Source organism: Spermophilus citellus (assembly GCF_964194105.1).
Source record: "Spermophilus citellus genome assembly, chromosome: 6".
NCBI classification, from domain to species: Eukaryota; Metazoa; Chordata; class Mammalia; order Rodentia; family Sciuridae; genus Spermophilus; species Spermophilus citellus.
The window spans coordinates 159007521-159029064 of record NC_138187.1 but is presented as its reverse complement, the minus strand read 5'-3'; the positions used below and the strand labels follow the sequence as shown (position 1 = coordinate 159029064).

General features: G+C 46.6%; 1 protein-coding gene across 1 annotated transcript in view; it reads right to left on the bottom strand.

The window, feature by feature from the left end:
• Positions 1-5271: 5271 nt before the first annotated feature.
• Positions 5272-21544, bottom strand: part of SLC9C2 (solute carrier family 9 member C2 (putative)) — a gene marked incomplete at both ends in the record, with an annotated part of 42941 nt that continues 26668 nt past the window's right edge. The window contains 9 exons of the mRNA XM_081298241.1: positions 5272-5336; positions 6429-6513; positions 8346-8531; positions 9743-9874; positions 10837-11004; positions 12522-12620; positions 13608-13733; positions 15788-15936; positions 18006-18057. Coding sequence (XP_081154367.1) covers positions 5272-5336; positions 6429-6513; positions 8346-8531; positions 9743-9874; positions 10837-11004; positions 12522-12620; positions 13608-13733; positions 15788-15936; positions 18006-18057 — 1062 coding nt within the window. The remainder of the gene's footprint in view (positions 5337-6428; positions 6514-8345; positions 8532-9742; positions 9875-10836; positions 11005-12521; positions 12621-13607; positions 13734-15787; positions 15937-18005; positions 18058-21544) is intronic.

Sequence of the window (21544 nt, the reverse complement as noted above, 5' to 3'; positions counted from 1 at the left end):
TGTAGGTGAAAATCCCAAGTTGCTCAATATTCTGGGGAGTGCCGGCCTTGGCTAAGACTCTTGACTGTGTCCCAGGCCTGTCGCTCTCTAGCTTAGGTTCCTCATTGCTCCCCTCCCTTTGACGTCTGCCTTCTTCAGTCCTTGCCTCATGGAGAGTCTGGCTTCAGCTTTCTTTTCTGACAGTGCAGAGTCTGAATCTCTAATATTACTCAGACTCTTAAAGTTAATCGTCTGACATTCATTTGCCATTGAATAAGCAAACAGAATCACATCCTTCAACTTTTTCCCCAACCTCAGTAAACCTATTGCTCCTCACCACTCAGGCATCCGAACCTTGGTGTTCCATTCAGCTGTCTCTTCTCCACACTTTGATGCCATTTAAAAATGCTGGGAGAGCCCAAGGAAAAGTAGTCATGTACCCTCAAATCACGTGCTGGTACTTTCACTAAACAGCTTGAAACCATGACACTGCAAGTGTTCCTTTGCAAAGATAAAATATTCCATAATGAATATGCATTTTTAGGGCACAAGTGAGCCCAGGTACACTTTACATACACTATCAGACAGGAAAGGTAGAGTTCCCTTATTGAAAATAGAAAAAGTTCTATTGTGTATCCAAGAATTTATTCATTGAAAGTGAATTAACATGATCATCACAGCTATGTTAGAAACAAGAAATTGGAGAGGCAGTTCACGTGACTTCTCAAGAATCATGAGATGTGTGGGCTGATGGCCTTCTAAGTGATAAATGTGTAACTGATCATGTCAAAAGTCTGGTCTCACCTTCAACTTCCACAGGAAGGATGGAGATCTGCAGAGAAGCTTGGAGGAGGTACACCAGCAACAATGGCCAGGTCAGAATGGCCACTCATGCTGCCAATTCCTGGGCGCAGTGAACTGTCAGTCATTTACTCCCTTAGATGTCCATTGACTCCATCTCTGAAGTCGTGCAAATTGCAAAGCAACTTTGATTCTGGTTTGAAGGACCAGGATGTATTAACTGGTTAAAAGATCATTACCACCCTTTTGTTACTGGTTGGGTCAGAAATGGGCACGTGATTTGCTCTTTGCCTGTGAGATACAAATATACCCCTCATAGTAGAGATAACGTGTTCTACCAGCAGAGTTGGACAGCACGCGTCTGTTTTCCACCCCTATGCCCTCCGCCTACCTTTGTGGACCCCGAGTTTCAGTATGCACTAAGGCGTCTGAGGAGCCCACCAAAATGCTGAGCCCAGGGCCCATTCCCAAAGACCGACACCTCAGATGGCCACAACTCCATTGTTAACAGCCCGGTGATGGTGATGCCGAGCCCGGTGGGCACTACGGTGCCCACTGCCCTCCCAGACTTGAAGAAGAGCACCTGACTGTGTTAAGGGTAGCAAGGTCAGGTGCCAGGTCACCTCAGGATGAGCCCGGAGACAGCTCTGGCCACGTGGCAGTCTGGCCGGGAGGGGTCCCTTCCTGACAGAGGCAGAGCCTTGCCCTCCTCCTGAGAAGTAAAGGGGAGGCTGGGTGTTACAGGTGCATTGTGGCCAGGAGAGGGAAAGGCCAGGGATGAAGGAGGAGGCTCTTCAGGAGCCTCCACGCTGACGCTCAGGCAGCAGCAGCAGCCCTGTCCCCTGTGGGTTGTGGGTGGTGCTCCTGCAGGGCTTCCCACCAGCAGCCCTACCCCGACCCCCACAGGGACGCCAAAGGCAAGGTTCTCCTTTCCTTCTATTCTCACCTTGCTATGACTTCCCTGGGTATCATGTGATCTTCAAAGTCTCACTGAGATGAGAATGATTCTAAAACATCATAAAAAGTCAACCACAACACGCAACTTTATTTAACTTTTAAAAATAAAATGAAAAGTGACAACCAACAGGACTGGGAACATAGGAATGTTAACTCCTCAACTTTGCTTTCCGTGACCAAGACTGTGGATCACGGTCCACTTTTCAGTGTTCCCCAGACTGGGGAGGGGAGAGTAACTGGACTTTGAAAAATATCAGGAGGCATTAATTATAGTAATTTCACAAATAAAACTTGCAGGTCTTAATGCCTTAGACAGTAATGCATTAATTGTACAACACATTTGATAACTTACTCTCGGCTAGAAGAAGGGTGTCATTTGGTAGGCCGTAAGTTTTAAAGTACCTTACATTACCCTGAAGAATTCTGAACAAGTCACGTACACTATACAACTACTGAGAATTGGTTTTTACAGCGGTCCATCCACTGCTTACAGAAGAGATCCAGCAGTGAGCTGTTTCAGCGGTTTCTAAGAAAATCCTTGTCAGGTAATCCTTCAGCACTCGAACCAGGACAGCAGCGCAGCCTTTAACCCGACTCCACATATCACATTTGTGTCAATGCCCTTTTCGAAATTGGTACCTAGTGTCCTGCTACAAAAGAAGGTCAAAAGTAAAATATTAGACTATGAACATTTCAGGGAAAACGTCTTACCTGCTAAGTGGAACCAGAAAACTTACTGAGCAGTTCCCTTTTTAATATCTGGAACAATCCCCCTTAAAACATCTGACTTTGAGTAATGCATTGTAATTAACTACATGTGCATCTCTGCACTGGAAGGAGATTCTATCAGTCTGTCAAAAGGTGTGCTTCAGGAAAAGAAGCACGTTATAAAAGTTAAGTTCCATTTACTGTATGGTTGACTGCAGAGACTGGAAACTTTGTTTCATCCATTGGTGAAATGAGAGTTTTTTGGTTTTTATTTTTGTTTTTAATAATTGGGCCTGGAAAAGAGAGTAACAGATGAGCTCAATTACTTGGCTCCCAATTAGATTTCCACCTGTGAAATACAGTCCCTTAAAGAGAAAGGAGAGGATGACCCCAGGAGGGCTGCATAGAAAGAACCAAGTTGCTTTATTTGAAGAACTGTCGACCATGACCCTGATCAATGCACCTTTCCCTCCCCCAACAAATACACTGCAGACCGCCTTGAGGATCAGAAATGACAGGAGTAGGACCAACATTTTTCTTAGAAGGGTCTTAAGGTGGCTATCTGGTGGGGAGGGGGTGGGCCACAGGCCTGCTCTTAAAGCTGCAGTTGCATGACAGATGCATGTTTATTTGGGGTGACCTGACGTCTGGCTTAGAGCCTGGCAGGAGGTAGGGCACTGAAGGCCCCTGAAGCCCACGCTTAGCTCTGTCGCCTACTTGGCCCCGCTCTCCCAGCACCTGCTGCCCCGTCAGAGCTACTGCGCCTCCACTCTGCCCAAACACTGGCAGATGGGCTCTGCTGGGGGGCTAGCAGAGACCCTAGAGCCATAGCATTGCGGGCAGCGCCCACCCACCAGACAAGCCCCCTTCCCTCCCCAGCTCTAGCCCTGGTTTCCAGCACTCCTCAGTTTTTTCTAAACTAGCCATGATTGCTGAGGAACGTAGAAAAAGATGTGGGGGCCAAAAATACAGGACTTTCCATTTTTAAAATGTTTGGTGTTTTCCTTAAAAATTCATGCAAGTTCGCCATCCTACTCCATAATGTTCACTTTAATATAAAACACTTTAAATAACCTAAGAGTTAAAAGATCTTTCAGCAAAACCGTAGGCAGATGCTCAAGGTCAGTGCGCAGCCACACACCCTGGCCCAGTGCCCTACATCCAAGAGAGTGCAGAGTCCAAAGGCAGGAGGAGCATGGGCACCCTGACACCAGTGTCCCAGCTCCACCCTGATCCCACAGAGCCTCACTTTGTAACTTAATACCAAGGGAAGAGATCAAGGAAGGGGAAATTGGGTGGAAAAATTACTTATTTCATAAATACTCTATAATTTTAATTTTTAAGTAATCCAGATGAGCTTTATCTCGATTTGTCCAAATTAATGAGCTGCAGCACGGGGCCTCTTTCCTCAACACCTGCATATTGCTCCTTGACCTCACAGTTCACCTTTGCTCTGCAGTTTAATGCAAAAAGAAAAACCTTTTCAGAGTGCCAAGTTCATTACCATATCTTTTCTCTTCCAGTTGTATTCTTTCTTGGTCGTTGGAAGAGTAGTGTTGACTAAGGTGAACCAAGTGCATGCATCGAACAGGAAAAAAAATGCATTAGGAATTTAAGAGTAAAGACAACAGAAGAATATTCAAAGTATAGATCTGCTTTCTCCTATAAGCCTCCCTCACCCCTTTCATTCTCCCTTCCAAATGGGCTCTTCACTTTCTTCCCTCAGAGGTTTCTAAGAGGCTTGCAAAAGCCCAGCACACAGGCTGACAAAAACCCAATGATAAGGTAGGTCTCACAAACACTGAAGTGGGCTGGGTAAAGGCAGGAGGGAGCATTGTGGACTGCGGCAGATGAGGAGCATCGGTCCCCTCTACAGAGGCCAGCTGGTATTCTGTCTCACTAATTGTCACACAGGAATGAGGGCTGAGTGTCAGCAGATCTCGTATTGCAAGGGAAAAAAAAACACCTCAAAATCTGCATTTTAAAAAGGCAAAACTTCTTTCTACATGTTCCCATGTGGCAACTAATTTTAAAATGTTTAAGAAAATATCTGTGGGGCTGGGGATGTGGCTCAAGTGGTAGCGCGCTGGCCTGGCATGCGTGCGGCCCGGGTTCGATCCTCAGCACCACATACCAACAAGGATGTTGTGTCCGCCGAGAACTAAAAAATAAATATTAAAAAAAAATTCTCTCTCTCTCTCTCTCTCTCTCTCTCTCTCTCTCTCTCTCTCTCTCTCTCTCTCTCTCCTCTCTCACTCTCTCTTTAAAAAAAAAAAAAATGTGTGTGGGTCTGACCGACATAGTGTACTGGCTAGATCCCATTCACAGGCTCACCATGTGGGACTTTTCACTCAAACCCACTAAGGAATACAGAGTAATGTGTTTCCCTTTGAATAAAAATGATTCCAAGCCAGGCACAGTGGCACACACCTATGATCCCAGTAGCTCCGTAGGCTGAGGCAGAAGGATCACGAGTTCAAAGCCAGCCTCAGCAATGGCAAGGCACTAAGCAACTCAGTGAGACCCTTTCTCTGAATAAAATACAAAATAGAGCTGAGGATATGGCTCAGTGGGCCAGTGCCCCTGGGTTCAATCCCCGGTATCCCCCCCCCAAAAAAAAAAAAAGATTCCAAAGGGCCTAGTGGAAGTAGGAGGCCTCACGCCCAAGAACCACAGGGCCTGTTCCCTGATTCCTGATCCGACTCAGTCGCCCTCAGGGTACCCCAAGGGGGCCAATAGTAAGCCCTGAGTCCCCAGCCACCTTGCCACAGACCACCGTGTTCCTAAGTGGCTCTGAAGCAGCAGGGCAGGACAGGGTAATAACGGTCATCTCAGGGCCAACTTGGACAGTCGACCCAGATGCAGAGGGGGTTCCCTACACACAGTGCTACCTGTGACCCCAGAACAAGGGATGGAATGTGAGCCATAGGGGTGCCTGAGGTTCAAATTGATGTTGAGGGAAAATGACAAAGACTTATTTAATGCCTGCCTCTCCTCCTCACCAACTTAGTGCACAGCTCGCAGTAGGGCTGCATCTTACAAGAACTATGCAAAGGAGAAATAGTGACCTATAAACATTTTAATAAAATCTCACTTTTTGCACACAATTTGAAGACAGTGAATTGTTAATTTGGAGGGTTTCCCTAAGAATTGCATACTATTAATTTAGCAGGTCTCACGAGTTGTACACACTGGGATGGTGCCGATCAGAGCTACAAATGAGGATGACTTCCACAGAAAGATCAGCAGAGTAGGGAAAGGGAGCGGGTGGGGGGGGACTAAGTACTGGGGACTGAATTGGAGCATATCGTGTATGTATAATTGTGGCAAAATGAATCTTAGTGTGTGTATTACTGACACGAACCAATACAAAATAAGTGTGAACGGGTGGCTGTGTCCATGCTGGGGCAGCGGGGAGAATGCTGGCAGGGACTTGGTAAGGCAGGTGCTGAGTGTGGGGGAGACCTTTCGAGAGTTCTCCCCAGAACAGTCTGCCTTACTGGTCCTCAGCAGCACGGTCCACGCAGGTGCTGCTGATGGCCATCTAGTGACTGCACATACAAGGTGACGGGGTAAGAGCACCTCGCGCAAGTCTGTGGGCCAGAGAACTCGAGGGGTGTGGGTCGGGTTCCAAACTACCTTCAGCTGCCAGGAGCACCCCCTTCCCCACTCCCGGGCCGACATGGGAGAGTCTGCCCTCTGCTTCCTCCACCACCCACAGCTGCACCACGTGGCTCCAGCCTACCAGGGCAGGCACCCAGCCCAGCCCAGAAGCCGCTCTCCCCTGTTGAGAGTACGGAGGGAGAGACGGAGGAGGAGGATTACAGCATCTCCCTGAAACAATGCGGCAACCCGGGTGGGCCCGAGGATTGGGCCTACTGAAAACCCACAGGAAGCCCTCTCAAATTGCCTCCTCGGGATCGAATGAGCTCTACACGTCCCTTCACCACGACTCTCCTACCACAGGAAAGGATCTCCCTTACCCATGACATTGCTGTTACCATCACTTTTGGTCGGCTCTGATGCTTGGATGACCAACAGCTTGCTTACATCTGCAGTTCCCTGAATCTAAAGGGAGAAAAAAAAAAGTCAAAATCATGCAAAAGAGCATCTTCGAAGCCTAGGTTGGCTGCTTCCCAACTTCCCCCCAAAGTCTAAGAATCGGCCAGAACCTAGGGCTGGGTCTCTATCCTAACCTCTGTCTCTTTAACTGGGAATCTCTTTTGATGTAGTTTCAAGAAGTCTTAGACCAGCTGATTGTCTTTATGAGTACTTATAAAAACCAGAGAGGAACTTTCTTGGAATCCCCAGCCAACAATGAGGTGCTTTAACTGAGGCTACGGTGGAGAGCAGGGCTCAAGCCCAGCCTCCCCAGGATGCCAGGGCTGACTCCCTCTCTGAGAGGTTTGGCCACAAAACCTGTCTTCCAGACGCAAGTCACAGACCAGTAATAACGGCAGCTCTCATTTCTAAACACTGCCTGTTGTCCCATGTCTTTAACCGTCACCCTAGCCAGGGGACATGGCCGCCACCCTAACCCTGAGGAGGAACCCAGGGTCAGGGGTCAGGCACTTCCTGTGCTTCCCTCCACCCCTCTGGCTGGGTTAAGATTTAAATCCAAATTTACCTGACTCTTAACAAACAGGATGGTAGGCAGCTGCCCCCCCTCCTTGTTCCCACCCTTTGTTGAAAAGCTAGAGAGATTTCCACTTTCCGTTACAAACATTCAAGCCAGGTCCGGGGTGAGCCGGGATCCCTCCACTCAGGAGGCTGAAGCAGGATGGCGAGCTGGCGGCCAGAGGGGCAACTCAGCCAGACCCTGGCTCAAAATCCAATTGAAGGGAGGGGGCTGAGACTGTGGCTCAGTGACAGAGCATTTGCCTAGCTTGTAAGAGGCCCTGCGGCCAATCCCCCAGTACTGAAAAAATATTTTTTTAAAAAAATATATATTTTTTAAATTCTATTTTTATTATAAATATATATTTTTAATTACCTTGATCCTCTGAATTATCGAAATTATTAATGACCTTTCATAGTTTCAACAGACAGAAAAGTTCTCTCCCAAAGAGAAGAAACTTACTACCAGATGAAGAAGACGTCAGCTCTCACGGCCTCTGGTCCTCCTCAGTGGTGGGTCCCACCCTCCCACCCCCCAGGGGTCCAGCAGCAGGTGGCTTCGACCTTTCCTATGCCCCTTGTGCACTGAGTGTTCATATTTTCCCCATCCTTAGCTACACAGGCACCAAATGACGAGGCCAGAGACCCAGGGCCTACTCTCAAGAGGCACCTAAGACCCCAGACAGGACAGCAAAGGGTCCAGCCCCTCCCCACCACGTCGGTCAGCCAGGGAGGACACCCCAGAGCCCACGCCGAAGCCGCACTGAACCCATCCTCCCACACATGGCCGGGCCTGGCCAGCAGAGAACAGGCGGGTTCCAGCCATGGACGAGCAGCTCAGCCTGTGAAGGCCCCACCGCAGAGCTGCGGAGGCCCTGCGCTGAGGGCCGGTGAGAACTGCAGGGCCTTCCCAGGTTGGAATTCTTTTTGAGGTTGGTTGAGGTTTATTTGTTTGTTCTTATTTCATTTATTGAATTTATTGCCTTTCAACATCTTTTTTAAAAGTTTCATATATCTTTTAATTTTTAATTGACACATCATGATTATGCATGTTTGTGGGGTTACTGTGTGACATTCCAATACACGCATACAATGTGAAATGGTCAGATCAGGGTAACTGGCGTATCCATGACCTCAAATGTTTGTCCTTTCTTGATGTTAGAAGCTTTTAAAACCCTCTCTACTAGCTATGTTGAAATACACAATTAATCATCATTTGGGTTTTAAAGCCACTTATGGGCACCATGAACAGCAACTGGCTCTTGAGGAATGGCACCCCTTACCTGCTCACAGGTTTTAGGAATGATGCAAGGTGCCAAATACGGTTCCTCCGTCTTGCTATCAATTACGCTGCCGAACACGATGATGACAAACTTCATGGCCACGTTATCGATAGTCATTTCATTGTAGCTTGATAAAGTCTCCACGTAAGCATGATTGAGCATCACACACTTCTGAAACCTTAAGTCCTATGATAAAATCACATTTTTCCATCAATCATATGAGCTGACACCTGATATCAAGAAGAAAATGAATTCACAGATCTGAGTTCTTCGAGGGTGTCAGAAGGCTGGGGACCCTGGTAGCAACAGATTTATTCAGCTTTCAGAATGGCCTCCGACCCCTCCAGAGTAGAAGGCTTCGTGCTCTTGTCTTGGGTCCTGGGATGTGGTTGTCCAGCCCTGACCTAGGAGCTCTCCAGCAGCTGCAGCCGGGTGGCCAACCGTGCCCTGTTGGATTTCTGGTTGCACCAAAACCAGTCTTCATTCTCGCCCACGGCCCGTGTGGGCAAGGGAAAGGGTTCCCCTCTGGAGGATGGGCTGACTGAGGAATAAAAGCTAGAAAAGTACTACTACAAAATAACCACAGGGTGCAGAAATACAGGTCCAGAGTGGGGTCAGCGACAGGCCACGCTGACCAGTCGGGTACAGCTTCTAACAAAGAACAGAGCCCGCACCCGGTTTATTTATATCAGAACAGATCAAAGAAATTCGATAGAAAGTTCTTCCCCAAACAGGATAGAGGTGGGGACAGGTAGGCTGCTGGGTTCCTAACCGGTCACACCCATCCCGGTGCTGCGGGGGAACTCTTGGCAGACAGAAAAGTTCTTCTGACCTTACTGCTCTTTGGAAGAACAGTTCATGGGAGAGGTTTCGTCACCTCAACACACATTTGAAAAGCCAGGAGGTCTATGTTAACATAGGTAGAGAAACCAGTTAAAAAGTACCGGACAGGGGCTGGAGATGTGGCTCAAGCGGTAGCGCGCTCGCCTGGCATGCGTGCGGCCCGGGTTCGATCCTCAACACCACATACAAACAAAGATGTTAAATATTAAAATCCTCACTCTCTCTTTTAAAAAAAAACAAAAATTAAAAAATAAAATAAAATAAAAAGTACCGGACAAGTGTTCATTAACTCTGGCCAGTTCATGGTGCGCTTGGCCAAGGGATGTACCCTTTTCACACCTTCTGAATCGACTGTCCTTCTGGAAGGAAGGACTGCAGGTGGCCTGAGAGAACTCACCGTGACAGGAGTACTGAGGAAGAGAGTGGTTCCAGTGCTAGCAATCCCACTGTGGGAGATCAGACACAACCTGCCTTCTGTCTTTGGACACCATGAAATACATTTTGTGAGAGCTGCAGTACCTAAAAATTCGTCCACATTCAACCATGCAGCTTACCTCATCAGCGAGACTCGATTCAAAGTACTGAGAGGCAGTATTGAGAGCCAGCTTCAGCCAGATTTTATATTCCAGGGATGGCCAGAAGACATCGAAGCCTTCATATAGGTCCTCCAGGGAGATGAAGAAGGCCTGAAACAACACGGACTCGAAGCTAAGCTACAAGAGCATCGTCCAACAAGACACCCCCGGACTTAATCTCCATCTTCTCAGAAAAACTCCCTGTCAACTCACACGACTGTGATACGCTGCCATTTAAAAATGTCTGTGATGTGAAAAGTCACTGGCCATGTACAAAATGATAAATTATATGGCTGAATTAAAGATCCAGACTTACTAACAGAGCAGGGACATGCCCCTCAATGGATACATAGGAGAATATGGTTCATGAGTCTAAGATTTGGGAACTGAAGTCCTATGAACTTATCTGAATGTCACAGCTGGTAAATTCAATTTTACCAACTCATTCACAGCACATGTTTACCTGCATGAAGATCACACTTCCAGAATTCAAGTCAAGGGATGGAAAGAAATCATTCAGCCCTGTGACTAAATTCATGCCTCTGCCCCCTTCCAGAAGGGAAGTGGCATCAAGTTTATAAGACAATATTCCCTTCTGCTCCTCACACCCCTAAGACCAGATCCTGCTCTGCTGCACCTAACAGCCCCCGTAGATGGGAAGCTCACAGTGGCAGGTGCTCTGGCTCCTCGCTATCTGAATTCTCCACACCTATTGGAGGCTCAGGCTGGCCTTTGATGAACAGATCGCTTCTTATTTGGCAGGTAAAAAAAAAAAATGGAAGAAAGGACATTTTAAAGCGAACTAAAATTCTTCAGAAACACTGCTCTCTGAATGGCGCCATTTACTGAGCACCTACTCGTGCCAGCTCAATCTGCATTTCCCACCCCTCAGAACAGCAAGGGGCAGGCCTTCTCTCTAACGAATAAACATGGAAACAGGACCCAAGGAGACCCACAACCAGGACACAGCAGAGCCCCACACAGCCTGACAGGGGAGGCTCAGAATCTGCCTTCTTGCAGCTATTCCTGGGCCCCCAGGATGATGGACACCCTCTGCAGACCAACGGCCTGACCTGTAGCGTGGTTTCGCAGATGGCAGTGTATTCCATCTCGCGCTTCAGCAGGCAGCTCAGCTCCCCCAGCACGTCCCCGCTGGTACAGTACTCTGTGAACATGGTTTTGGACCCTTCATTAGGCTTCAGGCTACTGTCTATCCCAAAGGTAGGAGACGAGCTATGCAGCTGCAAAGGAGAGCAGAAAATCAACACCTTTAATAAGCCTTGGTTAGTCCAAAGGAAGGCAAAGGTTCTTTGTGAATCAGTCAAAAGTGAAGGAAGAATTCGCCTTCACAAAAGACCTGGTTCCTTTCACATCTCAACTCCACAGAGCAGAGATTCTTCTCATGTTAAAAAAGAAAAGAAGTGAGTTGCAGAGGTGCACACCTGTGATCCCATCGGCTCAGGAGGCTGAGGCAGGAGGATGGTGAATTCAAAGCCAGCCTTAGCAAAAGTGAGGTGCTAAGCAACTCAGTGAGACCCCGTCTCTAAATTTAAAAAAATAATTTAAAAATTAAATTAATTAAAAAATGGGGATTTGGCTCAGTGGTCGAGTGCCCCTGAGTTCAATGCCCAGTACCCACCTACTCCCCCAAAGGAAAGAAAAGAAAAATAGGATTCTTATAAGGATTAAACGGTATAACATACTACCTTTCCAACCACCTTTTGAAATCACAACTAACCTCTTTTCTCCAGCACCTCTGACATTCTACCAGGTGAGCATCCCTAACCTACAAATCTGAAATCCAAAATCTGAATCTTCTTTTGGAGCATTGACATGACCCTTAAGCAAAAAATTCTACACCTGAACTCAAGAAGCGGGGCATGTCACAGTCAAAACGCGGGTGCATTAAAAGTGTTGTCTAAAACCACCTTCAGCCTAGGTGCGCAAGGTGTGCACAAAACATAAGCTGACTTCATGTCTAGACGCAGGTCTCATCTCCATGATACATAATGGCCTTTTCAAATGTTCCAAGATCTGAAAAAAATCCAAAATCCAGAACCCTTCAGGTCCCAAGCATTTTGGATTAGGACACAGCACCTGGGCATGTTCTATTCTGTTCACTGTCCATCTCCTTCTGTTTCTCCACCAGCAAAGAGCTTGGCAAAGCCAGAGGTGCTTGCCTTGTCCATCCTGTGCCTGGGGTGGACAGCGCCTGCTCCACGGTAGTAACCAGGTAAATATTTGTTGAATGAATGAACCACACTATTTAGAAGAAGATCAGATACTTAAAACACTGGAGCTCCAGGGGCTCTGGCTTGAACTCCCACCTGTTTTAGGTGTGCGACTTAAGTCCTCGTCTCCTTGTCTGCACGTCCCACACGTGACCGCCTGCTCCCAGGACTGCTGAGGGGAAGCAGGCATGGACGAGAGGCCCTTTGTCAAACAGTTCCCACACTCAGATGCAAAGTGTGACATCAGCTCAGCCACCGCCATCACCCAGCCAACAAGGCTCATTTGGAAGAGAAGTTTTCAGTTCCTAAGTTTCTCCTTTTGTTATAATTATACATCTCAAAATATGTCTTAAGAATCAGTAGCTCTTGGGGCTGGGGTTGTGGCTCAGCGGTGGAGTGCTCACCTAGCACGTGTGAGGCCCTGGGTTCCATCCTTAGCTCCACATAAAAATAAATAAAGATATTGTGTCCAACTACAACTAAAAAACTAAATATTTTAAAAAGAAAAAGAATGAACAGCTCCTTACACTTGCCATTCCTGAAATTATCAAGTAGATTCCTTGTGGCATTTCCCCTTCTCTACAAATGACATCTCCGTAATCAAAATAGGCAAGTTTGGTTCTTTCCTGAAAGAAAAGAAAAAACAAGAGAGAGAAAAAGTCAACAAAAAAAAAAAATGTTTATAGTCTACTTTTCTAGAAAGAAGTAAAGTTTTAAAGTTAGAGTTGTTCTTAAGTAACATAAAAACACAAACTGTATTCTTGGTTTCTTAATTTTAACATGAATAACTATGTCTTTATTTTAGAAATAAAGAGATAAGCAAACAAACTATAGACTTTGTGATCAGGACCTAACATAACAAATGATATAAGCACTCAATAAATGCTTTATGGGATGGATTAGTAAATTAATGAAAAAAAACATTTTTTAGCCTTCATTTGGGGCTTGGGCTATAATGGTAACATAACACCTTCCCTGCGGCCGGAAGGTCTTTGATTAGGTTGGGTAGATGCCAATGGGTGTGGTGATTATGTCAAAGGAGACAGAGGCTGGGTACCATGGTACCATGGAACAGGGCAGAAAGGCCACAGGACCTCGTCATGGTTGTTCAGTGAGACCTTTACAGATGAAGGGATAGCTAAATGGAAACCTGAGAGAAGCATTCCAGGATATTCAATAGCTGTTTATTGAAAGGGTCCAAATTCCTGTAGGAAGAGGATGAGCTCTGGAAAGTGCCATAGTCCTCACTGTTCCCTACTGCATTCCACCCCCTTGGTTTTACCTTTATATTATCTGCCTGGCCTCTACAGTCATTTAACTGTGAGATCCTTGGTATAAAAATAGGTTTCTTCCAGAATTCGCATCTGGAAGTCCAGCACTCTAGGTAACAAAATAGAATGCCATTGATAATAATCAGGAAACACAGATGGCCCGTCTTTGACCCTAGTCCCACAAGCTGTCTGCCCCTAGCTTTCCTGGACCTCATCTGCTTCTCCTCGGATTGGCCAGTATAGGATTTCCCTTTGGATGTGCTTTTCTGTATATTAGATGGTACAAAAAATGGCGGAAATACTTAACATTTACATCAAGCCCGAGCCAGACAGAAGCTTTACCTTGAAGAACTCAATGAGGACATCTTTATTTTCCATCCAGATGATATTATGAAGGTACTTGTCAGGAGTAGGGGGTGGGATTGCCATTGGAAAATGATTCAGTGCTTTTATTTTCATAAGAAGTACCTAAAAGCAACCAACCAAAATAATGATGATCAGGTACTGTCACAGAAAACGGGCTGTACATTAAAAAAAAAAAAAAAATCCGACCCTAGGACTCCACATAAATTACTCCTGTGCAGGTTTGACCTTGAGTTAGCTCAAAGCTCCTCTCGCGGGAGCCCATTTGTTTGTCCCTTCCTGCCCTAGTGATCGCCACTGATGTATGAACTCAGGTGGAACCTGCCATCTTCCTAACCCACTGAACATGGTGCCCCTGCTTATCTTAAACGCAGATGTCCTAAATCCCGCACTGATTGCTCCACGACCTCCCTGTGTTTCGTTGGTGTGTACAGTCAGCATCTCTGAGCCTTCTAACTAGGAGCACAGAGTCCTAGCCTGTGGCCTCTGAGAATCCTTCTCTTTTCCAGTGAAAGAAAAAATCAGGTCATCACCCTTCTTCCCGGGCACTGCCTCCGTGTCTCCACCATGGGACTCGCTACCCTGAAGTGCTGTTCTCTCTTCCTTTCTGTCTCATCCCTCCTATTATTCAACTGCCATTGGTTGGATGAATAAATGACTGAATGAAAAACAAAGAACCGTGGACCTTGGGGTCAGTATTGTATCCCCCCTGGAGTCCCCGAGCACCTAGTAGGTCTCCAACATGGATTCACTCAATCGCATTGAATCTTCTCCCATGTCCTATGGCCTGGGATAGGTGCTGACAGTTAGCCAATCAGTAGGCATTCAAGAGGTGGCTGTTAGGGACGGACTCCTCCAGCAACTTTCTAAACAAACTTACAGGGAAAATAAGTCTCTCTGCTCATAAGAGGTATCATTTCTTTATATTAATTAAGAGGTATTGTTTCTTTATATTAGTTAATGGTATTGTTAATTAAGAGGTATTGTTTCTTTATATTAATTAATGGCATCGAGCATCCACTTGTCTTATACAAACTTCAAAAGGGCTAATTTTAAAAGTAGAATATAAAACACAAAAGGGAGAGGACTACTACCAAGTGGCCCTTTCTTCCCTCAGGCAGGCATTCAGGGGAAATGGACTGTCCATCTGGTCCTTCCCTGGACATTACAGAAACTAAAGAGGTAGAGCCCTGAAGGAAAAGCCTGGCCTGCATCATGTCTTCCCTGAGACCACCGAGAGGGGACCGAGTCAGCGAGTGACCGAAGCACAAAGCAGGTGTCCGTGGCTGGGCGCTGCCGTGACGAGGAAGAGCGTGTGTCACCAGGGACAGGTTCAGTGGGCAGCACACACAGGCCAGAGCCCCCGTTGCCTGGTACATGCTAGGACGCAGCTCCTCACGTGGGAGCAGAATGACTCGTACCACACACAGACAGTCTCAGGTCAGGTGTGACAGAGACGCAGGACTGAATGTGGCTTTCTTCCCTTTGTCTTAACAGTTCTGATTTTTTTTGCAAGTCTTTTACAAGGTTTAAAAAGTTGATTTTTGTTAGCTGACCCGTCAGGCCACCTTCCTGCTCCTCCTCTCGGAGCTGCGTCCTCCGACCCCCACCGACACACATACACACAGGTTGGTCCCCTCCCCGCCATGCACTATCAGGTGGCTGCCACCTCCAGTGCCACGTCAGTGGGACCAGGACAAACAGACTCCACCAGTTGATGGAGAAATCTAGTGCGTCTAGAGCGGAGCCAGAGGAGGGCGCCACAGAGGGCGACCCCGAAAGGAAACGGGACTCTGGAAAGGCCTCCGGGAGTTAAGCATGTCCTTCCAGAAGCCTGGCCACACAGCCTGGCTACTGTGGGCTCCGTGAGATGCTCGGTGTCCTTTGAATCAGCCCACCAGCCCGATTTCCTTACTAAGCCTCACTCCAGCTGGTTTCTGATACTTGCATCTAAGCAGCTTTGACTAATGGGGTGCAAGAGGTAGAACTGGCATCCTGTGCACGGGAAGCAACCAAGCCACAGGCAATGCCAGAGGTGGGACCTGCCCAGTGAACACTCTTTTCCCCGATCTACCTCACTTATTACTTCCTGCGAAAGTCATAATGCGGGTGGGGTTCCGGGCCGATGGAATCAGGCAACATGGAAACTGCTTCGTTACCTTATTCAGCTCGATGCCCTCGTGTTCGTCGATGATGCCCCTCGACCTGAGGAAGGTGAGATTCTTCAGAGCTTTAGTGATCACGTTCCGGATTGCCTGCTTAGTCTTCAAAGCAATGACAACATCACGGCCTTCATGCTCTATGAGTCCTGGGGACAGTGTGCAATACCCTCATGGGCATTCCGCTCAGTTTCCAGGATTCCCACGTGTCCTCATTCCAGTTCCACACAGAGCCTGTAGGGCTGCCCACCGCTCAGAGGAAAGCACCTCTCTGCCTAACGCGAGCGTCTCCCACATCTCCATTATGAGACTCCTCACGGTTCAGTGTTGTTTTTACTGACCCTCTCAACCTCCACGATGCGTGATTTTTTTTTTTTTTTTTTTTTGGCTGGGTGAAAAAAATGAAAGACTCAAAGAGGCCTAGGACTTTGGCCGTGGGTCTTTCTGAGATCAAGCTGCATATTCTTTCTGCTTTAATAAGCGTGAGGAGTCATGAACTAGAACGTGAGTGGGGGTAAAATGTCCCTGGCTGCTGCTCTGTAACTCTATCACTGAGCCCAAGGCCTGGTGCACAGAAGGTTCTCACACATCTTTTCATTGAAAAGAGACGACCAATAAAATGAAGTTAGGCTTGAGGGTCAGGTACCAGAGCAGGAAAATGAGCTCATCACCCCCTGGCCATAGGGCCTCAGGCAAGTTAACCTCTCTCCTCCTCCTTCGCCTCCTCTGTAAAATGATGAGCACAGTGTTTGTTGACCCAGTAAGCTCCTGACCCAGTAAGCAGGCAATAAGCAGGGGCACTAACTCCATGGAAACAGACACTCCCTTTTATGCAACTGAGTCAAGAAACCTTTGTAAGATTCTGTACTGATCTAAAACCTAACATGAAGCAGCCATTCCTAAACCTCTATTCTTTAAAAGTTCCAAATTAAAAATCTGCTGATATATAAATGGCAAGAGTGGTGTTGGATTTTCAGAAACAGGGCCAAAATATTCTGACCTATCGTCTCCAGACTCACACTTTCATTTATTAGACCGTGTGCTTCTCAGTTAGAATCAGAAAGCTTGATTCCCATAAACCCAGGTAGCATTTACAGTGGAGTTAGGCATACAACCTTGTCTTTACTGCCAGCTCCCATGTATTAAGGGCCACCCTATGCCAGCCTCTACCAGATGATTTTGCACCAGCTGAGAGCCTGGCTGTGCCCCACATGAGGAAAACAGACCCAAGATGTCCAGCGTGAGACCCTTGAGTTCCCACTGTCTTCTTCAAGGAAACACGAGTCACTGTACATGCTCAAAAATAACCTCCCCTGCAAGCCACCAAGCCTGGATGCAAACACTAAGGACACTGTCCTGAGAATCAGTGCCTGGAAAAGACAGTCCCCCTCCCTTTCTAGTCAGCTGGTCTTCAGGTTAGATAAAGAATTTCCTGTGGGAAAAGTGATATTTAGCCTGGCCCACTCCTACCTTTTGGATCGTAAATGAGTTCCCCTAGGATCTAACTACTTTCCTTTGAAGTGTAAATGCCTCTATGAAAGCTCTCAGCCCCAGGCTAAAGATTTACCAAGGCCATAGTAAAAGAAGCCAGTTCTTCCTCTGATCACATCCTATGCTTCCCACTTGAAACCAGTTAACAACTGTGTATTGTTCAGATTAGAAAATCTATGACACTAGAGAGCCTATAAATGTGGGGGAATAGGCACTCAGAATTTGGAATCTGATCTCCTCTGCCCCCCACCCCCAGCCTAAAATAAAATTTGGAGTTCTCCTCCTCTCCAAGTGCTGCTTGCTATTTCTTGACCAGTTGGTTTCCCACAACACTGGAGCATCCTTGAAGAAAATAATAATAATAATAATAATAATAATAAAGCAATCTTGGGTCCCAGGTAACCGTCACGTGTCTTTTTCTTACAATCTTCAGGATTCTGACCTTGCCACTTCAAAACACTTCCACACTCATCCCCTTCTTTCTTCTATATGCCTCCAGGACCACAGGACCCCCCTTTCTTCCACGTCTACCAGCATGTGCGGATGCTGCGCCAGGTCCTGTCCTCTCCCGAGGATCCAGGTCTACCATCTTTGCTTTCCTAGGTGTGCTTAGTAAATGCTGGCTGCCTGAATGAGTGAGCCAGTGGGTAAAATCATGAGCCCAGCTTACTTTGGGTTAAATCATGGGACCAGAAGGTCCGATTTCTCAGAGACTGCAACTACTTACCTAGCTCTTTGATAGCTTCTCTTTTGTTGGTTTCCAGAATTTCATATAATTTCTGTAAGAAATTAAGAAAAACAGACATTTCTTGTTACAACAAGCATTTCCAGATTTAAATTCTGATAAGCAGCAGCATGGCCTAGGAAATCTCTCTTCCTTTGGTTTAAGAGAGATCTTCAGCTCATTGTCCCCCTCCGGTCAATTCTGCTATCTTCTTTGGGCTGAGATTTAAATTGCAGAGGATGTTGTGCAGTCAGCATTTTGCATAGCTACTGTGCCTGAGAGATCTCAAAACAGTCTACCGTGCACCAAGGAGAATTCTCACCAGCAGAGCCCAATTTGGAGATGTGCTGAGAAGCTATTTGGAGAGCCAGTCTGTCGGCAACACAAGAACAAGAGTAATAATGAGAAGAAACAGTGCCCATAAGTTCACATTTCCTACAGGAAACTCTGTACCTAACTAAAGACATAGCTTCCCCTCCCTTATCCTCTGTGCTCTTCCTAACACACACCAATCTGGCTTTTCAGTAGCTCTTTTAATTTTCTTCTGCATTCTACAAAGTAATCCACAACACACAATTCTGATGCACATTAGCGTCTGATACAGTAAACGCAGGTAACTTCTCAGCCTGTTTCCCTCTGCCGACCTCAGTGAGGAATCAGTCTCAGTTTCCTGGGCTGAGAGCCAGAGGTGACCACTGCCAGCACACACCTTCCACAGACCACGGGCCTCCAAGCCACGCACCCAGTCACCCCTTCTAGGGCTTTAGTCATTAGGCTTTACGTTCATTGTTGGGTTTGAAATCCAGAGTTTCATGTGAGCTGAGAAAACTATTGATACAGTTCAATTATTGACACTATTCAGTTTAGACCCTCATCTACACATACGAAAAGAGAACCCAAATCACCAACCACTAGAGGAAAAAAAAAAAACAGGACAAAAACCCCAAAAACAACCCATAGGAGAATGAACACCAAGAAGTAGAATTAACACAGGAAACAAAGAAACATTTTAAACAAAGGGGTTCAAGAGAATATCATGTTAATTTTTTTTAACGAAATGAGAAGCCGAGAAGCAGAGGAGGGCTGTTCCAGCTTCTCCGAGGCTCCACGTGGAAGAACAGCCCCACTGGAGATCTCAGCACACACAGCCACCCCGTCCTGGCCAGGGCCTGCTGAGGGGCCAGGGTGGCCCCAGGGGAGCGCCATCCAAACGGCACAGAGAAAACCCAATGCAGCGAGGTGGAGGTGGCAGATGGGAGCAGGAGTGCAGTTCATTTTCCCTTGGAATCTGGAGGCTCAGGTGACCAGCTGAGGTGGGAACTGAAGAGGTGCATGTGACCACCTCTGAGGACTGGGGACGGGTCTCGGGGGGCCACACTCACCTTCTGGGTGTGAGGCGCCCAAGACACTGATGCCCAGGGAGGCCTAGCACTGGCCTCTCAGAGCGTGTCCATCTACACTGTCTGCAGGAAACCTGGCTAATGGAGCAGCCCGTTCAGAGCTTGGCGTCAGCCCCCAGAACTTGCCACCCCTGTCCTCCTGCAGGAGCTGAACGTCATGTCAGCCAGCTTCAATCCCAGGCCACCGCAGTCAGCCTGGTGAGCAGCAGGAGAGGAGGAAGGACCCCCAGTCCCTGCTCCCTCTAAGGGGTGTGTGCCCAAGAGGACTTGGGAACAGTGCAGATTGGCATAGGAGTGAACGCCGCTGCGGTCCGGTTTCAGCCATCAGCAGAGACGATCCTTCCATTTTTATCAGGTTTTATATATATATATTTGTTGATTGGTTCATATAGTTTTTCTTTGTTTTTATTTATTTATATTTTTATCCTTGTTCTGTTTTGTTTGAATTTGAGGTTTTTTGGTTTTGATTTGTTTTGATAGTTTGGGGTTTGGATTACTCTTTGTCTTCTTTAAATTCTCTTACTTTCTTTTTATTTTGTTTTAGCTTTTATTTTATCTTTTCTTTCTTTATGGCCTTCATACCTTTCTTCAGCTCTCTTTTTGCTTTTTGAAAACTCTAACTCCTCTTTTTCCTTCTTCTTCCCATTTTCTTTTCCTTAATTAATTGCATTTTTACCGTCTCTTAAACTGTTTGGCTTAGATGATCTCTGTCCCCACCATCCCCGTGTGGCTGTTGGTGTTGTGGTGGCCCAGATGACACCTGGTTTGCTGCTTATCTGGCTCACTGCTGTTTCTTGCTATTGCTGTGGTTCATTCCACCTTTTCTGTGATAAAATGAGGGGCCCAGCCCAGAGACGGGACTCCCTGCTCGGCCCACAGCCCAACCTCACTTGACCTCAGTGAGTACTCAACACAAACAACGGGGTAGATAAAAACCCCAGCCTACAACCAAGCCCCAGGTAGGCATGGCTGGGGTCCTGAAGACCCGCTCCTGTTCCTACAAGTGACAGAGAGAGAAACAGACAAAGATCATGGACACCACACAGGTAGGGACCTCGACATAGGTCACTCCCCAACCCTTTTAGAACACCAGTGTGGACCAGACAAGAAGAGTAGTCACACAGGATGTGAGACCTACAGAGAAAGTCTGTCCCGTGTCAAAGCAGACTTTTCCCCGCCCCGCCAAAAACAAGTCGAAGGGAAACTATACTCTGAAACCCACTTGGACATACACTCAACACTTCACAACAATCCCATATCCCAGATCACATCATCAAGAAAAAGCTGATCCCTAAAAAGACCCTCCCAGAAAAGCAGAAGGGAACGCTAATCTGACAGATGTGTAAATCTGAAAGAACGGGCAGCAGGATTTACCCTGAGTTTCACAGCCCTCCTGACTTCAAACAGTGGATTAAATACCGGTCAAAGAATTCTTTGTCTGTTCTGGATTTTAATGCCCAATCTGAGGAGCAGGGCAAAGATGTTCTCCCACTCTGTAGGCTCTCTCTTCACACTCTTGTTTCCTTTGCTGTTAAGAAGTTTGTAATAAGATGCCATCCACTTTTTGATTTTTTTAAATTTTACTTCTTGCACTTTAAGAGTTTTGTCGAGGAAGTCAGTTCCTGTGCCAACGTGATGGAGTGTTGGACCATTTTCTTCCAGCAGTTGCAGGGTCTCTGGTCTAATGCCAGGTTTTAGTGGTCTTTGATCCATTTTGAGTAGACTTTTGTGCAGGGTGAGAGATAGGGGTTAAATTTCATTCTAGTACTTATGGATTTCCAGTTTTTTCAGTACCGTTTGTTTAAAAGGTGATCTTTTCTCCAACCTGTGTTTTGGGCACCTTTGTCTAGAATCACATAACTGTATTTATGTGGGTTTGTTTCTGTGTCTTCTCTATTCCCTCCATTGGTCTTCATGCCTGTTTTGGTGCTAATACCATTCTGTTTTTGTTACTATAGCTCTGTAGTATAATTTGAGGTCTGGTATTTTGATGTCTCCTGCTTCACTTTTCTCAGTAAGGATAGCTTTGACTATTTTGGGTCTCTTTACTATTCCAAATTAATTTCATAATTGCTTTTTCTAGTTCTTAATACACACAAAAACAAACAACCAAATCAATAAATGGGCAAAAGAAGACATTTC